Source organism: Tauraco erythrolophus, chromosome 1, assembly GCF_009769465.1.
Source record: "Tauraco erythrolophus isolate bTauEry1 chromosome 1, bTauEry1.pri, whole genome shotgun sequence".
NCBI classification, from domain to species: Eukaryota; Metazoa; Chordata; class Aves; order Musophagiformes; family Musophagidae; genus Tauraco; species Tauraco erythrolophus.
This window is the reverse complement of record NC_141465.1, coordinates 110,183,623-110,205,913: the sequence shown is the minus strand read 5'-3', so window position 1 is coordinate 110,205,913 and position 22,291 is coordinate 110,183,623. Positions and strand designations below refer to the sequence as shown.

Below are 22,291 nucleotides of genomic sequence, written 5' to 3'. Positions count from 1 at the left end.
GTTAATAATTTGTTATTCTTAAGAATTCACAGGATTTAGTTTTCAAATATTGTTTTCTTATGTTTTTCATACATTAAATTGCTTTGGATTATATAGATAGGTATTTATTTATAGTGAGATGAGCTAAATGCTAAAAAGACTTCATTAAAAAACATACTGTTATAGATTATTACAGGTGATGCTTTGAAGCTTTCTGAACATCTAAGTATGTTTGAATGAGATATATGTGCTTTAAACTTGTTTCAGAGAATTTGAGTGATAAAAATATACAGCACAGATATTTTATGGAATTTCTGAAACTATGGACCTATAATAACTAGGTATCACCAATCTTTTGAATTTATTTTTGACTATTCATTGCAGGTCTGGTTTGTATGAAGTCGAGTACTTCAGTGGTTGAACTTGTTATGCTGCTTTGTTCACAGGTAAGACATTCTCTGCTTTTACTTGTGTTAGTTTCTTTGCATATTGTTTGATTACTGCCACTCTAAGAATTGTATCTTGCTGTTTGTTTCATTCTTTCATTTCAGTATAAGAAAATTTAAATTAATCTCTCCTAGTAGCATATCAGTTGGACATTTATTTTTTTAAATACGTTCCATACTGTCACTGTATTCATAGGGTATGCAACATATTTTGCATTTGTTTTTAAAAGTGTATAGATGTACATAACTCTCAAGCCAGTTCTTATTTGGAATACATATATAGGATACTGCTTTCATAATTTTATGTTAAAATTTGTCTTTGTGTTAGTAATATTTTAAAACCTTTCTTTTTGATGACTTTATTACTTCTGGTATACATGAAATAACTTACTGCATATTTCATACAGCTATCAGAATATATAAAGCAGAGGAACATGGCTTAGGTAGTCCTCAGGAGCTGGTAGAAGCAGAGCATTTCTATTTTAAAAATGCTGCGGTTATTTTTTTTTCTTAGCATACAGTGTAATGGGTTTCTCAGAATTCTGAATCAATTAATGTTTTGAATTGCTTTCACAAGTGAAATACTCAAAACTAAAATAATTCCTCATACTGTTTGGATTATTTACATCTCCATTTTTATTTTATTTGTTTTCTCAGAAGTGTTATTGGCTAAATTCGTCTATATAGCCTTTTACTTTAAACTGCCAGTAATAAGTTACCAACAAACATTTCAGAACTTTGCTCATTTTGTAAAATAGTAGAAAAATATAGTGGCCTAACAGATCCAAATAACTTCACAAGTTTTTACATTCCTCTAAAGACTTATTAACAGTGTTTCATTTACCAAGTTCTCCACAGATTTATAGTACCAGGTAAACTCAAACCAAGTTAGTATATAAAATGTCCAGTTTAACTTGATATATTATTACCAAGGAAAATTACTTCTTTGTAGTTTTACTTGAGCATTCACTCCTGCAGACTGAGAACATGCACAAAAGATGTAGTGAAAATAAATGAGTTTCTAGGGGTAATTGAAATGAAAATCTACTTTTGAGAAATCTATTGAAAATAATTAACATTTACAACTGATTTTGGGAGAGGGGATTCCAACTTACCTGCTGTTTGCCAGTCCATAGGTTGCGTTTCTTCAAGCTTGTGTCATAAGGAAATCATTAAATCTTGTTTTCCTTTTTTTTTTTTCCCTCTTCCTTTTTTTTTTTTTTGCCCCCTTCTTTTAGCCAGGGTGGATATTGGTTAGGGAAAAGTAAAAGAAAAATACATCCCTGGCAGGAATCCTCAGTGGAGTTTGAACTTCAAACCTTCTCCAGCGGGGCACTTGAAAAATTTGTTACCTAATGGTAAAGTCCTGGGTTCCAGGAAAATTCCAAAAGATCCATTAAGGCTTTTGAGCCTCATGTTCATGTCATGCAACTTTTTTTTTTTTTCCTTTTTTTTTAGCAGCTTTTGAAACCTTTTTTGAGGGAAGGAATAACTTACAGTCCTTTCTTCTCTAGCCTTTGGTTTTACTGCAGTTCTCAGGAATAAAGTGGAATGTAGCATTAGAGTCTAGTGTCTTTGATGGCCTCATCATCTAATCATAGGTTTAACATTACTCATTTGCTGGCTCCAGGAATTCCTGCCATTAAGGGCCCTAGAGATGAAACTTTGCCTCAAATATTGATTGAAAGGAAGAGAGAGAAATTTAAGCTCTTTCTGAAGTGCTTTTTCTGTAGACATCCCAGTAAAGCTATGTAACAAATGCAGCTAAATCAATTTGTTATTATTATGACTATTATACGTTATTTCTTATTTCAAAATATTTGACTGTTTTTAAAATAAGCTTCATTTTATACCTGAAATAATGGGAAGAGCATAATCATTTTCAAATTTTGATCATTTATTCATTTTTTTCCATGTTTGCTTGGGAGAGCTATTTTCCATCTGCCCAATGACTTGGGGAAATTGCAAGCTTTTAGTTTTTAAACGCCACCTGATACTTCAAGGATACTTCCTTATCTTCTAAATAAGGAAGACTTTGTGTCCTGATGTCCATTCATTATTTAAGTACTTCAGATGCTAATGCTGTAATGTTTGTTGGAGTGATGTTAAATGTTTCTACAGGAGTTGGTCAACAGAGGGCTGTAGTGATGCAAACTGCATTCTCCTCCCCTCACCTTCCTAACTCCAAAAGTAGTGCTTCTGTAAATTGCATCTGCACAGAATATTATATTTAATCCTGTAGGTGTCCTAAACAGTCAGGTCTGTAGTTCTATTCATCTGTAGGAAGAAAATTAGTCATTTTTTTCTCTTTACATTTTAAGACTATTTGTCAAAAGAAAACATGAGGTAAATGCTATAAAACAACTGATACATAAAATGACTAGAAGAGAATGGCAGACAGACAAATATAATCCAGCCTATAGCTAACAGAACTTGGAATGAGGATTTTAGGAGATGTTGTCTGCAGCGTATGAGGTTAACTCATCTCTAAAAAAAATCCAGATAATGCTACCTGAGCTTTCCCATATGATAAATTCAGCAATATGAACTGGAAAGGCTATATAAAGTACTGTGATTTTTAATAATCCTAATGTAGCTAGGACTTTTCTTCCTAACATGGATAAATCTTTCATATTCAAATTGAATGACATGTTACAGATTATGTGGGGAAGTTTGAAATGTGTCATTCAAAAGACAAATGATGATATTAAAAACCTCTGAAAAGTACAATTTTGTTTGCACAGAAAAGAGTAACTTCAGACATTGAAAAGGAAAGGGAAATGCGAAGTTTGTTTTCCTTTCATTTGCTACAGCAAATTAGATGCTTTTATGCTCTTTATGTTGGAAATTCCATGTTAACGACTACAGATTAGCAAGGATGTCAGAATTTTTTTTCTTATCTGAGCTCCTGAATAAAATCAACATTGCCAGCGGCTCTCGTCCAAGGTATGGTCTAAATTTACATGAAATATCACATTACAAATGTCTGAAGGTACATGTCATGGATAATTCAGTTCATATGGTCAGCCTTTTAGACTCTGAGGGACATGCAATCAAGCCTTTGCCCCAAAGGAATTTGAAGTTTCTGTGAAAAATACATTTTAAGTTTTAAAGGAACTCTTGTAGGGATAGGGCATCATTTGTTGGTTTGAGGAAGAGCAAAATGTTCTACTCTTTGTATGTTCATAATGTCTCTTGTACTGTAACTTGCTTCTCTGCAGCATTTTATTTTTTCCTAGTGTCACCTATTTCATTAGATTAAAATGTAGGTTAATTCAAAGGCTCTCTGTTTCTTACATAAACCAAAAGCATATGTCCAGGTACTTGAAATATGTTTTTTCTAGATCATTGATAGTAAACACAGAATTATTTTCACTTTTCATAGAACATGCATTTTCATTTGGATTTACTCTGGTTTAACGTAAAACGGATGAAGATGTGTTATGTTTGACAAGATCTGTGCTTGATTAGCTGGTCTTTTTTCCCTCAGCCTAGTTGAGCATGTCACAGCTGAGTTGCTGTTGGAATGGCAGATTTCTTCAATAAACCATACAATTTTTTTAAAAAAAATACATTAATTTTTGCAGTGTAGTTCCTTCTTGCATTAGATTTAGATTTCAATTACGTTTTTCTTATTCTTTCTTTTTTTTTTTCCCCTAGCCAAAACACTACAATAGTTTCTAATTACTTCCAGACCTTTTGCAGATTTTTCTCTTTGAGGATATAGCTTCTGCAGAAACTGAATGATGTTATCCCAAAGGAGTTTTATCTCATGACACTTGTATTTTTCTGTATCTTATCTATTAACAGGGGAAATTTATTTTCTTAAACAGAAAATACTGGCTTAGTATTTAAAACGTTTTACTACTTGACCTCTTTAAAAGTACAACTATTATAATGGGTAAATGGTTACTCTAGGGAAAAAATGCTGTATCACTTGTGATTGTAGAATGCTTGCAGAATATCTGACAAATCTCAGAATTTTGTATTTTTCAATACATCATTCATTCTGTTGAATTCCCCTTCCCCCATGTTGGAAGTTTGATCAAGATTGTAATTCAGGAGCCTCCAAAGGAAATATCAAAACTAGAAAGAAAATAATCAGCTTCTTAATCACTATGTTGAGAAAAAAGATTTCTTTTAGATGCTATCCCTTGTAAATAGGCTTTTATTATTAGAAAAACTGCATGAAGAGTGAGGAAAAGGATACACACAACCAAGAAATGCATTACTTAAAATTGGCAATTAAAACCTGTTAGGAGATTCTCAAATAAATGGTAACACATGGTTCGTCTTATAATTGAGCTCTAAGTAGATTCTGTAAAGTGTTTAATGAAAAATTATAGAATTTAAAGTGCCTTAAATAAAGCAAACAATACCAAGAATATATCCTTAACTTGACAAACTCCAGTATATAAATAATGGGTAAACTGAGCTTCTGCTAAGCCTTTAAACATTGGTTAACAGTGTGAGCCGCATAAGTGAGTTGTGTCTGTCCACATCATTCTATTTATTAATCTGGAAACTTAGAAGCTGCTTGGGCTGAATCCAGTCTATCTGTCCATATTACAGGGTGCCATTCAGTACATACTTAATCAAAAAAGATCTGTGAAGGATCTGCTCCCGTGGAGCACAATCCATAAAACACTTTCCAGTAGTTTGACACATGTAAAACACAGTAGTTGTATGCTATAATATATACTATAGCAATCAAAACTATAAAGTGGCAAAATGGGGAGGTGGGAGAGGGGAAAGTGAATGAGTGAATTGCCTGTTGTCCTAAGTGGCAAGAAAAAAATTTAGACAGTATCAAGAAATTAATCCCACTCCAATGAGAGGTGGAAACACAAACAAGCAAGCAAGCAAACCCACCCCCACAAACAATGTGCCTTGCCAGTGCAAATTCGAAGGAAATTCACACTGAGTAAATTTGGTGATAGGTTTAGCTCTGAGATATAGGAAGACCTGTCAGCCAGGCACTGAAGGGTTTCAGTACGCACTAGCACATGAAATGTGCATTTTACCTCAAAGTGTGGGACAGCTCTTTGGCTTCTTAAACTGGCAGCTGCCCAACACAGAAACCAAGCAAAAAAATAAATCCTTTTCTGGTCCCAGCAGGTCCCTTTTCTGGTTCTGTACCAGAACCTTTTCTGGTACAGCTGATCAGAAGAAGCCCTGAAATGTGGGATTCATGTAATAGAAACACAATCCATGCTTCTTGATACAAAACATACTCTACTGAAAGCTTTCTAGAAAAGTTTAAGTAGGAATTCTCCAGCTGTGCCTTCTTATCAAGCATCACCCTCACAGCTATCTTACCAGGCTCCATCTTAAGACAGGTAGCTTTATTTCTGTACTACACTATTTGTCTGTCTGTTTTACATTTTAATATTATGCCTTATTAGAAACCTTTAGATTGTCATTATAGATTTATTTATAATATTTTTGCATGTGTTTACTCCTGTTGCCAGTATTAGGTTCAAGTTTAATTAGGCTTATTGGTCCTTATTTATTCCCTCCAAAGATATTCCTCGAGTTCTCATACTCCTTAATTTTTGTTTGGTAAGTGGTAGGTCTTTCAGAGTAATTGTGATAGTAGTACACTAACAGAAGCGTTTGCTATTTGTCTTTTTGACACCAGCTGTGGTGATAGGAAGGCTGAAGAGAAGTTAAATAGTGACGACTTCTCTTAAATCTAAAGAACCATGAACCTGGAATTTAATCTGCTTAGGAAATTAAGTCTAATATCACTTCAATGGTGAAATTAATGTTGGTTGAATGAAATCAATGCAAATTTTTATAGAGGTGTAATTTTTAAATCTTTTTTTCCTAATTATTAAATAAGTTGGATGTTTTACCTTTGGCCATATTTTCCCATTTGCCCTGATTATCTACTGTCCCTGTATTTGTACCAATACAACTAGGAGGAGACAATGCGGCATATCATATTACTGCAAAAGTCTGAACTAAAATTTGATGTAGAAGAGAAGGATATATAGAAACATACATGCAAACGTACAGAAACATGTTATTTCAATAATTAATTTTTCCAGAATATCTTGAAAACATCCTAAAAAAGCTCTGGATCTGCTACACTGCTTCTGTCCTGCAGGTTCTTCTCTGCTAACACCACTTTTGTACCAGTTCTGATATTGTACCAGTTCTGATATTCATAAGACGCAAACACATCTGAAAACTGTTCAGACATTTGTTTCCTGGTTTAGTGGGTTAAGCTGGCTGAGACCCTAGTTCAAAAACCACCAGACCTAATCAAAGAGAACAATTCAGGATTGGAAATCTGGGAGAACAAAGGAGAAGAGAGAAAACACCACTGGTGTTTTCATGGCCACAAGCTGTAAATTCAGATCTCTGCATCTAATATAATCATACTGTTAGGCTGCAGTTTTAATGTTCAGCTTCGGCTTCTCTCTGGCCCAGATCGCACTGGCAGAGGTATTGTATCTTCTCCATGCCTAGCTCCGTATTCCTGCTAGCTCCCTTTCACCAATACAAGCAATGGTAGAATCAGTCGCAGGAAAATAAAAAGTAGCTCTGGATAAAATAGTAATTTTTAACTGATTATACTACTGATCATGGCAAGTGGCAGGGAGGATAGCTGAGGCTGTAGGAAAGAAAGACTGCCCCTGTGGCAGTCAAGAAAAAATAAATAAATTTGGGCATTGCATGGGAAAGAAATAAGTTACAACCAAAAAAATCCCACAGATTGTCATACACTGGACTAAACACTACAAGGGTGTATAAAAGTGTCAGTCATGTAGCTGCAAATTGAGGGTTTGTAGCTTCACTTTTTATCACAGACTTAAATTTAAGTTCATTAAATAAAGTCTTTGTAGGTGAAGTGAGTAGTTTCTCTAACAGTGTCATCCTATTTGGTCTATAAAAACGTCTAGCAAGAGAGAAACATTTCTGCTGTGTCCTTATCCATTATCAAGTATAGTACAGCTTAAACATATACTTATGTTCTGGTGTTGATTTGGGGCTTTTTATAATCCAGAACATGGCCTATACACAAATAGATTGATATACACACTTAGTGTAATTTCCAAAACCAAATATGAACTCCAGTGCAAGTTACACGGGAAGTAGAAAGCTTTTTCTTTTATATTATTTTGCACTAGAAATTAAATGGTTTGTTGTGGAGGGCTTGTTGGTACCATCCTGTCCTGCCCCTCCCCACCCCCCAGTGTTTTTCACTTGCTTTTTAGAGTTCTGGAAGTTTTCCAAAAGATGGTCACTGTGCATTATCTCTTTGGTTTTTTTATGCTAAACGGGTGTCAGAGAGTTTTCTTGCATTAATTCCTTGTCCATGTGTGAAACGCTTTCCAGCCCAATCTCAGTCTTCGTCTCTTGACCATCTGCTTCTGATAACATAACTTTCAAATGGAAGCCTTCAGTGTATTCTTTCCTACTTGTTGGGCAATTTTACTTCCTTGATTATTCTGTGAGATGTCCTTTCAGTATCCCTGTACACTCAGAAAACTACTTCTGTGTTTTGTCTTTAGTAATAAGAAGAATCTCTTCTTCAATGTCTTACAACAGAGTCATCATGAAACTTCTGATCCTCTTGCCTGTCCTTGTCAGAGTATTTTTGTGCAGAAATGTCAAAGACTACATTTATTACACATCGGTGAACCTCTGCTAGATTCATGGCAAAATGGCCAGGATCAGAAAACTGAGAATTACTTTCCCCATATCCTAATCTGGCAAGTTGCATAGCTTCATTAAGTTGCATACAATTGAGAAGGATCTTAGATCAGAGGAAAACACTGAGAAAGTCAGAAAGAGTCAGCTGGTATTGCTTAAAGGGCTGAGAAAGGGTGCAAAATCTCTTTTTTTGGCAACCATTATTATTAATAAATATACCATAGTTTGGGGGCGTTTCATTATATGTATAATGGAGACAATGTGAGGAGGAGTTTTCTCTTCATCAAAAAGTCTTCTCTTTAATGGTGTGTTTTAGAAGACTTCAAATTAGTTATCCACCTCTAATATCAAAGACTGATTGAGTAAAAGTGGAATGGCTTTTAGGATTAGTAGCCATACATAGCAACACATGTTGTTAATAATAATTTTAGGGTCTGTTAGATGAAGAACTATTTTTCCAGTCAGGAAGGAAGCTCTAGAAGTTATGGAGATGTGTGTATCTTCTAGCACATATCTTCTTTCTGCATTAGAATATATGCAGAATTTCTACATTGAAGAAAGTGATTAAAGTTAATATTGTATCATATAAAGAAATTTGGCCATTTTCATAGTGTTGTTTGGATAATGTAAATGTTTTTGCAATTGTGGATATTTATTTTTTTTATATTCTAAGATACCAATGAAATGTTTCTTTGGGAATGCATGAATTCATTTCCAAGATAAATTGGGCAATTACCACAGATGATCAGAAGGGCAATGGCTCTGTGTGTTTCCAAGAAAGCGAAAAATTAACATATTACTCCAAGTCAACAAAAGAAGGGAAAAGTGAGGCTTTAGTCTTGTGAAAGGGAAATCCAAAACTTACTATTACCTTTGCTGCATATTTAAAGTCGTATTCACATAAATAATGTGAAAGTTTCACATTTTCCTTTCTTTGATTTGGCCAGAAGCCTGGTGTGTTTCAATATTTGCAGATTTGTCTTCCAGAAGGATGTCACCAGTCATTCTGCAACTCCCTTATTGTGGGAAATAGTTGCTTTTAAAATGGGTGACCTGTCATAAAATCCTAAAATTGATCCCAAATTTACTTGAAAGAGTAGACCAAATATACATTTTATTTGTAATCTATCAGCAGTATACATGTGAATGTGAGAGAAGGATAGAGGCACTAAAATTGGAGTTCTTAGATCTGATTTTCATTCCAAACAGTAACAGAACATTTTAAGACTCCAATATCTTTAACTCAATTATTCTAGGAATGGTAGGGACAGTCCTATGATCTTAAAAACTGTATAATCTTCTTGAAAATTTATGAGCAATCTGATCAAAAAATTTATGAGGCTTTATTGTGAAATCAGTTGGGTTTTGATTTTCTGCCATAAAGAAACATTTCCTTCAATCTTTCCTCTTAAGTAGAGTAACGCAAGTTACTGGTGACTTTAGAAGGTAACTTCACAACATGGAGTTCAAACCCAAGCTAAATTACATGCATGTTGTGAATTGCAAACACATTTTTATAAAATTTACCCTTCCTTATCCTGATAAAAGGTAGCACCTGTTCAGCTCTGTACAAGACTTTTCTCCAAACATATCTGAGGGTCCAGAAAGCAGAGAATCAGTATAATAGAATTTCGTCTGTCTCAAGAAGTTATGATTAAAATACATTGATCACAGAATAGGGGTATCAACGGAGTCATTAATACCTTAGACTAGAAAATTCAATAAATATTCAATATGACAAAAAGAAAAAAAAATCCTCAGATTAGTTTAAGATGTGAAGAAGAGAGATTTCCAAAGAAACTATAGCTGATTGAGACAGTGACACCTGTAGTGGAAGGAGAATTGTAGGGTGATGACTACACCAGTTATCTGTTCATTCAGTAACAGCAGTTTGTTGAGAAACTCGTAATTTGTGAAACAATTTTAGACTTTGCAGAAGAGTGAGAGCTCTCATGTGTATTACAAAAACTGAGATTCACTATTATTTTTGTTTATAAAGATATTATGTTGGATTTATTATTTATTTTTTAATACTATCACAAGATATTTTTAAAGAAATTTTCGAATCATCATGAATAAAAACTTAAAAATTATTGTAAGCAAAGATTGATTTGTAAAGAAGTATAATATAAACTAAAAATAGTTCTTAGCATGCTAAGCCTAGTTGTTCCTTTCTTGCTCCTTCACTATTATTTTTCACCAGTGCAAATTTTCTGGTATGAGTTTAACACATTACTAAATATGTTAATACTGTCTAGACTCTTTTTTTTTTTTTAATGTACTGGAGATTGGAGAATTCTAAGGAAATAAGACTAGGAAAATACACTCAAAAGTAAAAAAAATAAGAATATCAGAAAGTAAGAAAATGTATGTCATGATTTGAAAGAAAAAAAAACCACCCTGAATTTCAAGTTATATCTGTGCTGTGTTATGGTTGATTATTTAGAAGTTTTAGCCTTTTACTGTCATCCCAGTTTAATTCATCTCCTGTCCTCCTCTGCATGGACAGTTTCATAATAGGATTCAGTCTGTATCTTCCGTCACGAAACATGTACTGATGCTTTCTGGATGCAGTGAGGCTTTTCAAGCAATGATAGAATAGAGGAAGAGGACTAGTTAGGTGGGGGCAAGGGAGTGACAATTACCAGTATCCTAATCATTCAGTACATTTGTGATGTCTTCAATAGAAGTTTGCATAATATAAAATACTTAGAACATAGCCATAGTGAACAGTAATTGAACTGAATGTCTAAAGTTATAATATTTAGTTATTGTGTATGAGGACAATTTTTTTATTTCTTTCAACATGAATAAAATTAATAATTAAATAGATCAACGCATCCTTCTTGTATAGAAGAAATTCTCTGGTACACAATTTTGTTGAAGTCTTCTGTTACTTCAGCATGTAATTGGCATCAGCATTTTTGAGGCACAGAAAAGTCTCCCAGCTCTTGTGTTAAGGCCCAGAAGATTCAGGATATGAACTACACCAAGACCAACTGAGATGTAGTGTAGTTATCATTCAAGCACTTAGCTGCTAATAACCAGGTGTCTCTGCTATGATTCTACTTGCCTATAGCATAAATTTTCCAGCCACCATCCCTGTATCCATTACATTTGGTGTTTGTCTTTCTGCTTCTTGCATCTTGAGGGTGAGAAAGATTTTCTATGGAATATAAGATAATGTAAACAAAATCGCTGCACATTCTTTGAGCATGTAACTCCACATATTAATCCAGTTTTTAAAGTGCATGCAGTGATCTGAATAGCCAATGCCAAGGCAACTGTAATGTTGGCATTTCTAAGTATTTCAGTTTATTGTTTGGGTCTTTTAAAAAGAAACTAAAAAAAAGAAAGAAAACCAGATACCTCTTTGCAAGTACAGTTGCCTCTCAGGATCATGAATCTGTTAAGTTAAATTATGCCTAAAACTGAGAGGAAATTATGACAGTATAAATTATTCCCTTATTTGTGGATTAACGGAGGGTTGGGAGTTTGTAGTGAACTTTGGAGTAGTGAGTTCATAGTGAAGCGATGCATGAACCATTAATCCTGGTTTCTTTCTAGTTCTGCATCATTATCTTTTCCAATAGTTTTTGGTAGATAGCTGGGCAGGTTTCACACATTTTTATCATGAATAATTACTTTGGATAAATCGATGACGTTTTCCACCTATGGAGATATAAGAAGAAATTTGTTTGCTTCCACATAAATACCAAGTTGGTTTTTAGGTACCTTAAGATACCTTACCTAAAATCCAGTTAGTTAGCCATTTTGGATGTCCTGCAGTATTTGAGACATTAGCACTGAGCAGGAAGGTCTGACAAGAGATTTGCAATATCTCAGTCTTTTGCAGATGCAGCTAAACTCTCTGTCTCTCTTTAAAAATTTAGTTAGCATGCCTTCTTCTAGCTTTCCTATGAAGCCTTTTAGGAAGCCTTTTTTTTTTTTTTTTTGTTATCTTCTCTCTTTTCAACATCTGACTTAGAATTATAGTAGCTGTGATGCAGAAAAGCATCTCAAAAGAAAATACTAATAGGGATTTTTGTAGTGTACAGTAAAAGGCTCTGATTAAAAAAAAAAAAAAAGCTACACTTCAAATACTATCTCTAACCCGGACTATTTTTTCTTAAAATGGCACTAGGTGCCTGTGCTTAGGCAAATGAATCCTTTCCTTCTTAGTTTCTCAGAGTGGCTTTGTACTATACCAAGGTGATTTAATTGCTTCAAAAAATTAGATCATTAGGCTTGCTTCAGTTACTGGATTTGGAAAAGAAAAAAATTAACAGCACTGAAAAAAAGGACCTGTCACAATGGTTTTCTAGCTCACAAGCTAGAGGCTTTAGTGCTGATACTCCATCTTCCCTAATCAGGACTTCCCTGCTCAGTAATAGGTTAAGAGTATGTTCTTTATTTGAATATTTTAGTAGCTTGCCTCTTATAAAACCTATCATGAGTACCTGATTATTGTTGTTGGGCTTTTTTTTAAGATGCATGACTTGGTAAAATCTGTGAATTTTTATAAGATCAGTAAGGAGCACCTTGCTGATTAGTGACACAACTGCACTTTGTTATGGTATAGTCACAACTATGCTTTGAGAAAATTTCCTACTCTGAGCAAAGCTATCTTTTTTGCCCATATCAGGAAACGAGCATTGCAGATTTCTGCCTAATTTTTTGGTAGTGGAGAAAAGAAAATGTAAAGCAGAATAGTTCTGTAACTGTAACTCTGTCTACCTGTTTTTGTTTATAATATGAAGTCTCAGACTATAAAATTTCTCTCTGAACTGTAATCCATTAATGTACTTTGATATGTTTTTTTGTATGATGAAAAGGATATGTTTATTACTCTTAAAGAATAGTTTGAAGGAATTATCCCAAAAGAAAGTAATCTTTACTTGCTAGAGAGATATCTTGACCTTTTTTCATCTCAAGCATGAAAAGTCTGTTGATGTGATAGAGGCAGTGGGTTGTATGGCAAAAAGCTGTTTGTAATGCATTGAAAATTTTCACTTTAACTTAGTGGTATACCAAGTAAAACTTGTTATCTTTTATTATCTATTAAGTGGTTTAAACTGGTTTCAAAATTTTATCTTGGAAATCCATGTTAATAGTAAAAGAATTTTAAAAACTCAGTTGGTTATTAGCAACTGGTTTAGCTTTCACTTAAAATGAGGAAGAAACAAAGATTGAACTCAGAGAGAGATGGATAATACACAGATTATTGCGTATCCTGTGTGATAAAATGTACAAGGTGTAACAGTGAAGCAAAATGAAGAAGCTACTGCTGCCGTACTTTGTTGCACTTAATAGGTTGTTTGGGCAACTGCATGATTTGGAGAAACAAGATGTGTTTTCATGTTTTCTAGACAAGGAAAGTAAAGCTTTCTAAAGGGTGAAACTGATAACATGACAACCTAAAATTTATTTGAAAATCTGAGTGAATTAAAGTTTTAAAATGATCAGGTCATTCTTCTTTGAAATACCAAAAAATCCCACCAACATTGAATTATGAAGTTCAACCTAAATTCAAGCTCCTTAGGAAGTCATCAGGGTCAGCTTAAGAAATGTGGTTTAAAATCCTTGGATTTTGATCATGTTATATTTTACTTTCTTAGGAATGGCAGAATTCTATTCAGAAGAATGCAGGACTTGCATTTATTGAGCTCATCAATGAAGGAAGGTAATGAATTTTAAAGCTTTTGAACAAGTAGTCATTCTGTATTTATTCCATTGGGTGATAATACTTCCTCACCATCTGTTCCAAAAAGATTGTGAAAAGGCCATTTTAATTAAAAGATTTATTGTATAGATACTTTATATAGTAAATATTTAATTTGAAAATGTAAATTCTGAAAATATTGTTTATTGACAGAAGAAAATAGAGCTCCCATGAACTGTATGTAGGTTTGGGTTGATTTGAGAATTGAACCACCATTTTCCAGAGCAGCAAGGTTGTTTTACCCAGACAGACCAGGGAGCCCAATCTGTAAACCCATCTGCTGCTCCATCTGTTTTAGAAGCACAGCATTCAGTGTACAGATACACTCCTCTATACTATCGGTTCATGAGGAATTATTTTATCTAGAATTTCTGGACCAATTTAAGTCCTGTAAAATACACAGGACATTATAAGAGCTGCCTTGCTTTTGCAAATTTTATTATCAATCCTCAAGTAATACTAATGCTGTGTCTGTTTATATCTTTTATTCTGTGCAATGTTTGTCAGTATTTCCAGGCAGCAAGCTGGGCAGCAAAGGGGAACTCTTTGGCCTTCCTGGTAGGGGAATGTCAAAGACAAATGGAGCTACTTGTGTAATGTGTGTGACTTGTATTGGCCAGTACATTAAATCCATTTGAATCTGGATGTCTTGATATGTGCAGTTGAAAAAAAAAAAAAAAAGCAATATGCCTATTGAAGATATTTTTGTCATTTTATGTATTGTTTCTTTTTTTCACCAATAGTATGTCAAGACCAATAGTGAAGTATCAAATCTTTTGTTTATTCTAGGATATTTTTTGTCTGGCTGATATTTCAGTGGTTAAATCATGCGTTCATTTAAAAGGAAGACTAGAAAACATCAGAGATAGGAATGTAGGAACATTAGTATCTGGAAAACAGGAGCATGTAGCTTTATACCAAATTTTTGATTGGTGTAAATTCTCTGAATGCAGAAAAAGTTACACTGCAATATAACAGTCGGAAATGTAGTCCTTTCATTGGAAATCCTTCTTGCTAAGAAGCAGCAATATGAATTTGTACCATAATAGGGCTAACCTGAGTAGGTCATATATTGCACATTGTACAATAAATATTACATGGTAATAGGTCGAGTAATTATAGTAAGCTTATGTTCTCGGAATGTAATATAGAATCTCATTTTGATGAGATTTTGATTTTATTTTCTCATCCAAGTAAGTGGATTCAGATATTATTGCATGCTGACTATTGATAAAATGCTCATTCTGAACAAATTCTACATCTGCATATTTTTAGCATTCAGGTATTAAGATATCAGTGGACCCTCTACTCCCCTTTAACAATAACTTTACAAAATGAAGTAGCGTTTAAGAACTGCTGCTGAAATCCAATCAAAGGAATGTCTGTCAAACTGCCCTTAGACACATGTTCCTCCATGTACTTTTTTTCAGAAAAGTGTTTCAGACCAAGTGCGTGTGCATTACTTCTTTGCAATCAGCCCATCCATTTTTAATTTACCCTTTTGGGTATAAAGATAACAATCCTTTAACTGGAAACTGTTATAAATATTTATTCTGCTTAATAGCTAAACTTGTGAATGCAATTCATCAATCATAGCTGGAGAATGCAATTGTGCAGTTGTCAACAATTAACAGGACATAAACAGTTGATGAATGTGCAGCCGAATTAAAGTGCTCCCTAGGATAACCTGAAATTATAAACTGGATCATTTAAAGGAATCTAACAAAGGATCTTTATAATTAAAACAAAGCAGGGTTAATGGGATGTAAAATTGCATATAATCACTGTGCAATAATGATTGAATTTTAAATTATTAAAAGCAAAATGAAGACTAAGAATATTTTGAAGGACTTTTTGCGTAATATTTTGAGAGACCTGGGTAATAAATCAACAGTTTTGAGAAAAATTTTTCTTTCCGCGTGAAGGAAAAGGTTTAGATATGATGCAGAGGATCATAGTTTTTAATATCTTCAGTTAGGTGTCTATCTGTTTTAATATATGGATGATGTAAGGTGATTTTCTGAGTACCTAACTTTTGTTGTTTCTGCTTTAAATAATTTGAGTGCCTTACTGATCTTTGACTTTATTAGAAATGCTCTGAAACAAAGTATTTCAGTTTGATTGTAGTTGGAAAAATATAACATCTATCTTCCTGTCGCTTTAATAAATTGCGTTTTCATTTTAAATTAGTTGATTTACTGTGTTTGTTTCTGGTTTTTTTCTTGTTTTATACAATGTTTTGTTAGGTAGGTCTGAATGACACATTTTTGCAGAATTCGGTGTACAAACACTGATACAGCTTTCTAAAAATAGGGACTGTTATAACAGTTTTTACTATAACAAGAGTATCTGACTATAGATTTAAATTAATACTTTCAAGGAAAACTTATGCAAAGATATTTAATTTGTAAGTGTAGAATAACACTGTCTATATTATACCTGAAAGATTTAGAGACGTCCTGGTTATGATCTTTATGCTTCTTTTTAATCAGTCTCATGCTATGAATATGTGATGTTAAGGGTATCACACATGTCAAGAGCTTCACTGATAGTGGCTTAATTAGGATTTGAGATTTACATTAGAGTATACACTTAAGTAGGCTTCTTAATTTCGGAGCTGGATGCATCTGCAATGTTGGCTGTAAAAGGGAATATGAAGAGTTCTTTAGGAGTGATGTGGGAGGGAGATTACAACCCACATTTAAGTGGTGGTGATGGATGAGTTCAAAAGGAAAGGATGCAGGGTGACAAGAACAAGAGATAAGATAGGAGCACCCACCTCAAGTAAATATGTGCACAAATGCATATAGCTTGGGAAACTGGCAGCAGAAATTACTCCGCATTCAGTCACGAAACTGTGACATCACTGGAGTGAATGAGATTTGGTGGGACAGCCTGCACTGCATGACAGAAGTGCAGCAATAAACAAATAAAAGTTCCTTGGGAAAGATAGGCAGAGAAAGCAAGGAAGGGAGTGTTGCTTTCTCTGTGAAGGAGCAGCTCAGAACTCTTCAATGGGATGGATGACAGTGTGGTTAATAACTTGCAGGACAGGATGAGAAGAGAGTCCAGTAAGGGTGACATCGTGGTGAAAGTTTGTTACAGACCACCCATTCAGGGTGAGGGAAAGGAAGACGCATTCTTTAAACAGTTTGAGGAAGTATCTGGATCAAAAACCCTAGTTCTCATGGGGATCTTTAACCTTCCTGACATCCTCTGGAAGTGCAACAAGGTGGGATGCATGCACTCAAGATTCCTGGAGTGTGCTGGGGATGACTTCTTGAGACAGGATGAACCAACTAAGAGTGACACACAGCTGGATGTGCTATAAACTAGCAAGCAAGAATTGGTTTTGGTTGTGGTAATTAATGGTGTCTTTGGCTGTAGTTACCATGAAACAGTGGAGTTCAAGATCCTGAGGGAAGTGAGGATGGGGAGTAGCAGACTTCATGAGTGCAGATTTTATCTTATTCAGGAAACTGATAGGTAGGATCCCATAGGAGGCAGATTGGAGGTCAAGGGAGCTCTGGAAAGGTGGCAGGCCTTTAAGTACAGCATCATCCAAGTGCAAGAACAGCCAAAACAGTAGATGTATAAAGAGACTGGTTTGACTAACCAAGGAAATTATAGTAGAGCTCTCGTGCAAAAAGAGAGTACACAGGAGATGTTAGCAGAAGCAGGCTAGAAAGGAGGAATTTAGAAACATTGCTTGAGCATGTGAGGAATGTTGTGAGGAAGGCCAACGCTCAACTGGAAATGAGACTTGGAAGAGATATCAAGGGCAACAAGAGCTTCTACCAGTTCATTACTAACAAAAGGCTGACTAAGGAAAAGATGGCTTGTTGTTGAAGGGGACGGATGATTTAATGACAGATAAGACTGAGGTGCTCAATGCCTTATTTGCCTCAGTCTTCACCAAGGTTTCTCAAGCCTCTCTCTTAGTGAAAGTGTTCAAGGAAGAGAACTACCTGCAGTGGACGAGGATTAAGTCAAGGATTCCTTGAGACGACTTGTCCCATACAAGTCCATAATACCTGACAGGGTTACATCCGATGGTAGTGAAAGTCCTTGCAAGGCTGATCACTGTTATGTCTGAAAGGTCAAGGAAATTGAGGCTGGTTGCAGATACTTGGAGAAGGACAAATGTTGCGCTCATCTTCAAAATAGTCCAGAAAAGCCAGAGAACTATAAGCTGGTCGCCTTTTCTTCTGTCCTTTGGAAAATCATGGAGCAAGTCCCTTTGGAACACGTTTCTGTGTGAAGGAGAAGGTAACTGAGAACAGCCAACACGGATTTACAAAAGCTAAATGATCTCTAACCAACCTGTTTGCCTTCTATGATAGAACAACTAGATCTGTGGACATGGGGAGAGTGAACAACATTTACCTTGACATTGGCAGGGTTTCCACACTGTGTCCCACAACACTCATGTATCAGAGTTAGAATGCTACATTGTGAATGGATAGACAACTAAATAGGTAGAAAACTGGGTACATAGTGGGACTCCAAGGATTGTGGTTAATTAGTCGTACTCTACCTTGATGCTTTTGACAAGTAGAGTATCTCAGGGGTCTATCCTCCATAAGAGATGAATGTTACAGGTCATTATCTATTAGTCTTTCAGAATTGGATTACTGTCCTCAACTTCTGTTTCCTTCCTTCTTCATGTTTTCACAACAATCACCTCTTTAAAGAGATGACCTTGTCCTTTCATTTAAAATAACTTCCTTTATTTTAAAACAGAATTTCCTCATTTAAAATAGCAGAAGTAGTCTGATCATAATATAAATTTGAGGAAACATGAGACTATATTTCATCTCTGATTTATAATTGTAAGCTTTGTTTCTGCAATTTCATCTCTGTACCTAAGTCTGCTTTCTGCCTTTAGCCATGAAAATATATACTTTTGCATATCCACCTACCTGGACCTCAAAATTCACAGGAGACCTTATTCATTTAAACCCTGTTTTGTTGAGAGTTTTCACTTGTTTCCTGGAAAGAGTAGCAGAATGTTTAAAGAGACTGGAAATTTGTGTTTGTTTAAATTTAGATGAATTGCTGATTAAATCCTGAAAGGAGGCTAATAAAGACTTACATTCTTTCCATGTTACCTCAACTAGGATTGTTGGGTAACTGCAGCAAATTTTCTTTTGGACATCCTCTGTTGCAGTTTGGCAGTTCTGATATGTTTGGTTTGTGGTGAATGACCTCATAGTCATTATTCACTGTCCACAATACTTAAATGTTAAGGCCCTGTGTTAAAAGGTATATCTATGGTGCCATTTGCCATATTTGATTTATGATGCGCATTTATAGTTGGATCCTAGATACCCCTTGAAAAACTCATTTAGTAATTGAGTCCAAGAAGGATGGAGAAAGAATGCTGTTCCTTGTTTCTGTCTTGACAATGATCTTGATCACAGGAACCTTGAGATCAGAATGGGAAGCTCACCTGAATCTTCCAGGAAAGCAAGATACTTGGTCTTCAGACATCATGGATATTATGTAGCTGAGGGCTACCGGAACAGCTTGCAAAGGATTCCAGACTCATGTGCAAAATCCAATATATGCAAATCCAGGCAGAAAATAGCACTAGGGAAGCAGTAGTACTCAGAGACAATACATAAATAAGAACAAAGGTGTTTGATTATTCTGTCTTTGACAGATGTAACCAAATTCTGTTGCTGTATTGTGGTCCTCACCAATTGTAACTTTTGATTGGACGAATCCTTTATCAACTGTGAGTGGCTGTTTTATGGAAATTTATCCTAAATGTCATCTTCCATCAGTAGAAGATTCCTGTCAAAGATGCTTCTGTGAAACTGGGAACTGAATATCTGTATTTCTGCTCCAGCCGAGGCATGAGCTTGAGCTCCCTGTTAGATGTGCTTTTTTATAATCTCGTGCTATTTACTAGAACTGTGCTTGCTCTACTTCCAGATTAATAGTCACTTTGTGTTAGACAAAGCATACTTTGTTATGGTAACCATCTATTTATTTGTAGGGTTAGTACAGCTGGAGTTCTTAGATCTGATTGAGGTTTTGAGGCATCCTCTCAACTTCTAACCTTGCCTGATCCAGTCATATCTCAAAGCTGAGGGTGATTCTGAAATGCAGGCCATTTCAGTTGTAACTGCTGGTCGTGGATGTTTACTGGATGGACGCTATTTCAGAGACTGATTCATCTTGATTTAGAAAATTCTTATGCAAAATAGAAAATCTTTATGAGGAGTGAAATAGATTCTTCGTAGTCCACTCTGAGTTTCTCTGAGTCTGTTGTAGCTTCTGTGGCATTTCTGAAACATTAATAGTTACCCTCCATGAAGTTTATCTTGCCAGTGTGCTCATGCTGTAGTCCAGAAGCCCATCTTTGCATGCTGTAGTTTCAAACTTTTCTCTAGTAAATTGTTCATGATTGCCCTATTGCTAGAAATCAGACCCCTGTGTTAGACATTACCTTCTAAAGTTTATAAGAATTTACTTTAAAAGTATTTATAGCAGTACGGCATCTTGTAGAACTTCAAACTCTTCAAATAGACCAGTTTATGAATCCTATTATAGATACCAAGTGCAACAATGGGTTTCATTTCTTATGAATGCCATTAAGAGTAATAATTGTCAAAACAACTGTGTTTGGTGAAAAAGTGGCATATTTCCAGGCTGCTTCTTGGAAAAATTAAGCTATGGGCATCTGATGAAAGTAAGTCAGAGAAACATCTGTTTCCCTGGACATGTGAGTTGGCAGAACTTCAGGAATGAGTAGAGGAAGCAAGACCTTAGCTAAATTATAACAAATGTTCATTTTGTAATCTGTTTTGAAAATTGCTGCTTGGGAATGATCTGCTTTTTTAGTTTACCTCAAAATGAAAGAAAGATTGGATAACATAAGCACAATCGTTTTATCTAGCAGAATAATAGCTACGAGCTCTCTCTCTCTCTCTCTGTGAGATTATTAGGAAGAACTGACTGGAGAATAGAAAGTCGGTTTAGATTAGTTAGTGAGATACAAGTTTTCATCCTTCAATTCTGATAGATGTACAGTTAGCACTGTTTGTCACAGCCTATCCCAATCCACATCTAAATACATTGTGTAAACATTTTATGGTTTTTACATTTTTCCAAGACAGTTTGGATATAGTCTTATCACCCTCTCTGTTTCTGAAACTCTGAAAAAAAAAAATCTCCCAGAGTCTGGCTATTAACCTATACCTTCTTGAAATGTGGAACTCCACAATCCAGCCTTTTTAAATCCTGGTATCTGAAAAGTGGGGGCTTCTGATTGATTACACGTACTTTTTCACAACTTCCTTTAACCTGTAAGCACTCTGGACTTCCAAAGTAACCTTGCTGAGGACAGAATTCAGGAAAGCAGACTACATGGATTTAAAATAACTTGTTACTTACTCCTAAACATTTGCAAATAACTCATGTTTATGAATCAGCATGTCCTGAGACATACTCTCACCTAGTCTGCTCTCACTCTTAAGTCTGAGACTCTTTGATTTTTAGGCAAAAGAGAGTCTGCCATTTACCCTTATTCCTACAGATACTTAAACCTCACCTTGCTTATTTTAAAGTACCATCACATCTTAATTCTAGTTTTTACCTCAATTTTTCATAAAAGTTTTTAATTTTTTTTTTAAAAAGGGAAAAAAAATATCTTCCCTCTGTTTAGTAAGTATATATGCATTCTGTGCCTCAAACTCCTTCTTACTTGGATTGGCCACTCCAATACATGATGGTTTGGGAAAGATGCAGAGAATAGACTTTTCCCCAAAAGGAAGTGCTCTGTAAAAATCTGTGGATGGGAAGCGTAGTTTGGCAGATAACTAAAATATCAATCAGGATATGTTGAGTGGGTTTCAAACCTGCATTAATATAAATATTATACAATGTAATATGTTATGTAAATATTTTATAATATAACAGCATGTGGAGTTAACGTTCTTGAGAATATATGCTACTGACTGTTTGTTTGTCGTTTAGAAATGTCTGAGGAGGTATCTCTATCACTGAAATTTTCTAATGCAAAACCACAGAATAAGGGCTTAGAAAAAGGAAAACAAAATTCTAGACTTGCATCAGAAAAGGCATGTCCACTGAAATAAGACAGCATTAATGTTACTACGTAAATAGTGACTAGAACTTGTCTAGAGTACTGCTGACAGTTTTGTCTGTGCACTTGCAGAAGAGGTAAAATCAAGGTATGAAATTAGTAAAAACCTAAAAGGCAACCTCTTCTACTAACCGTTTTGCCATACAAGAGAAGTCAGACAGCTGATTTACTTAGCTTAGTAAAATAGGGGTAGATGGAATATCAGAAGGTCAAGAGAAGGAAGAAGAGTTGTGTAAACCTAAGGTTAACATTTGCATAAAATGAAACAGTAAAGACTGCAGAAGAATACATTTGAATTGGAAAGTAAAAGGGTTTTAACCTTCAGAGGACCTTCCAAAGCTATGCTGGAGGCAAGCAACTCAA

General features: G+C 35.0%; 1 protein-coding gene across 7 annotated transcripts in view; it reads left to right on the top strand.

Annotated features, from left to right (window-relative positions):
* NBEA (neurobeachin) overlaps positions 1–22,291 on the top strand; it is a 531,270-nt gene that overhangs the window by 252,808 nt on the left and 256,171 nt on the right. For all 7 annotated transcript variants that reach the window (XM_086612868.1, XM_086612875.1, XM_086612851.1 and 4 more), the window contains 2 exons: positions 364–425; positions 13,709–13,773. In XM_086612868.1, coding sequence (XP_086468994.1) covers positions 364–425; positions 13,709–13,773 — 127 coding nt within the window. The remainder of the gene's footprint in view (positions 1–363; positions 426–13,708; positions 13,774–22,291) is intronic.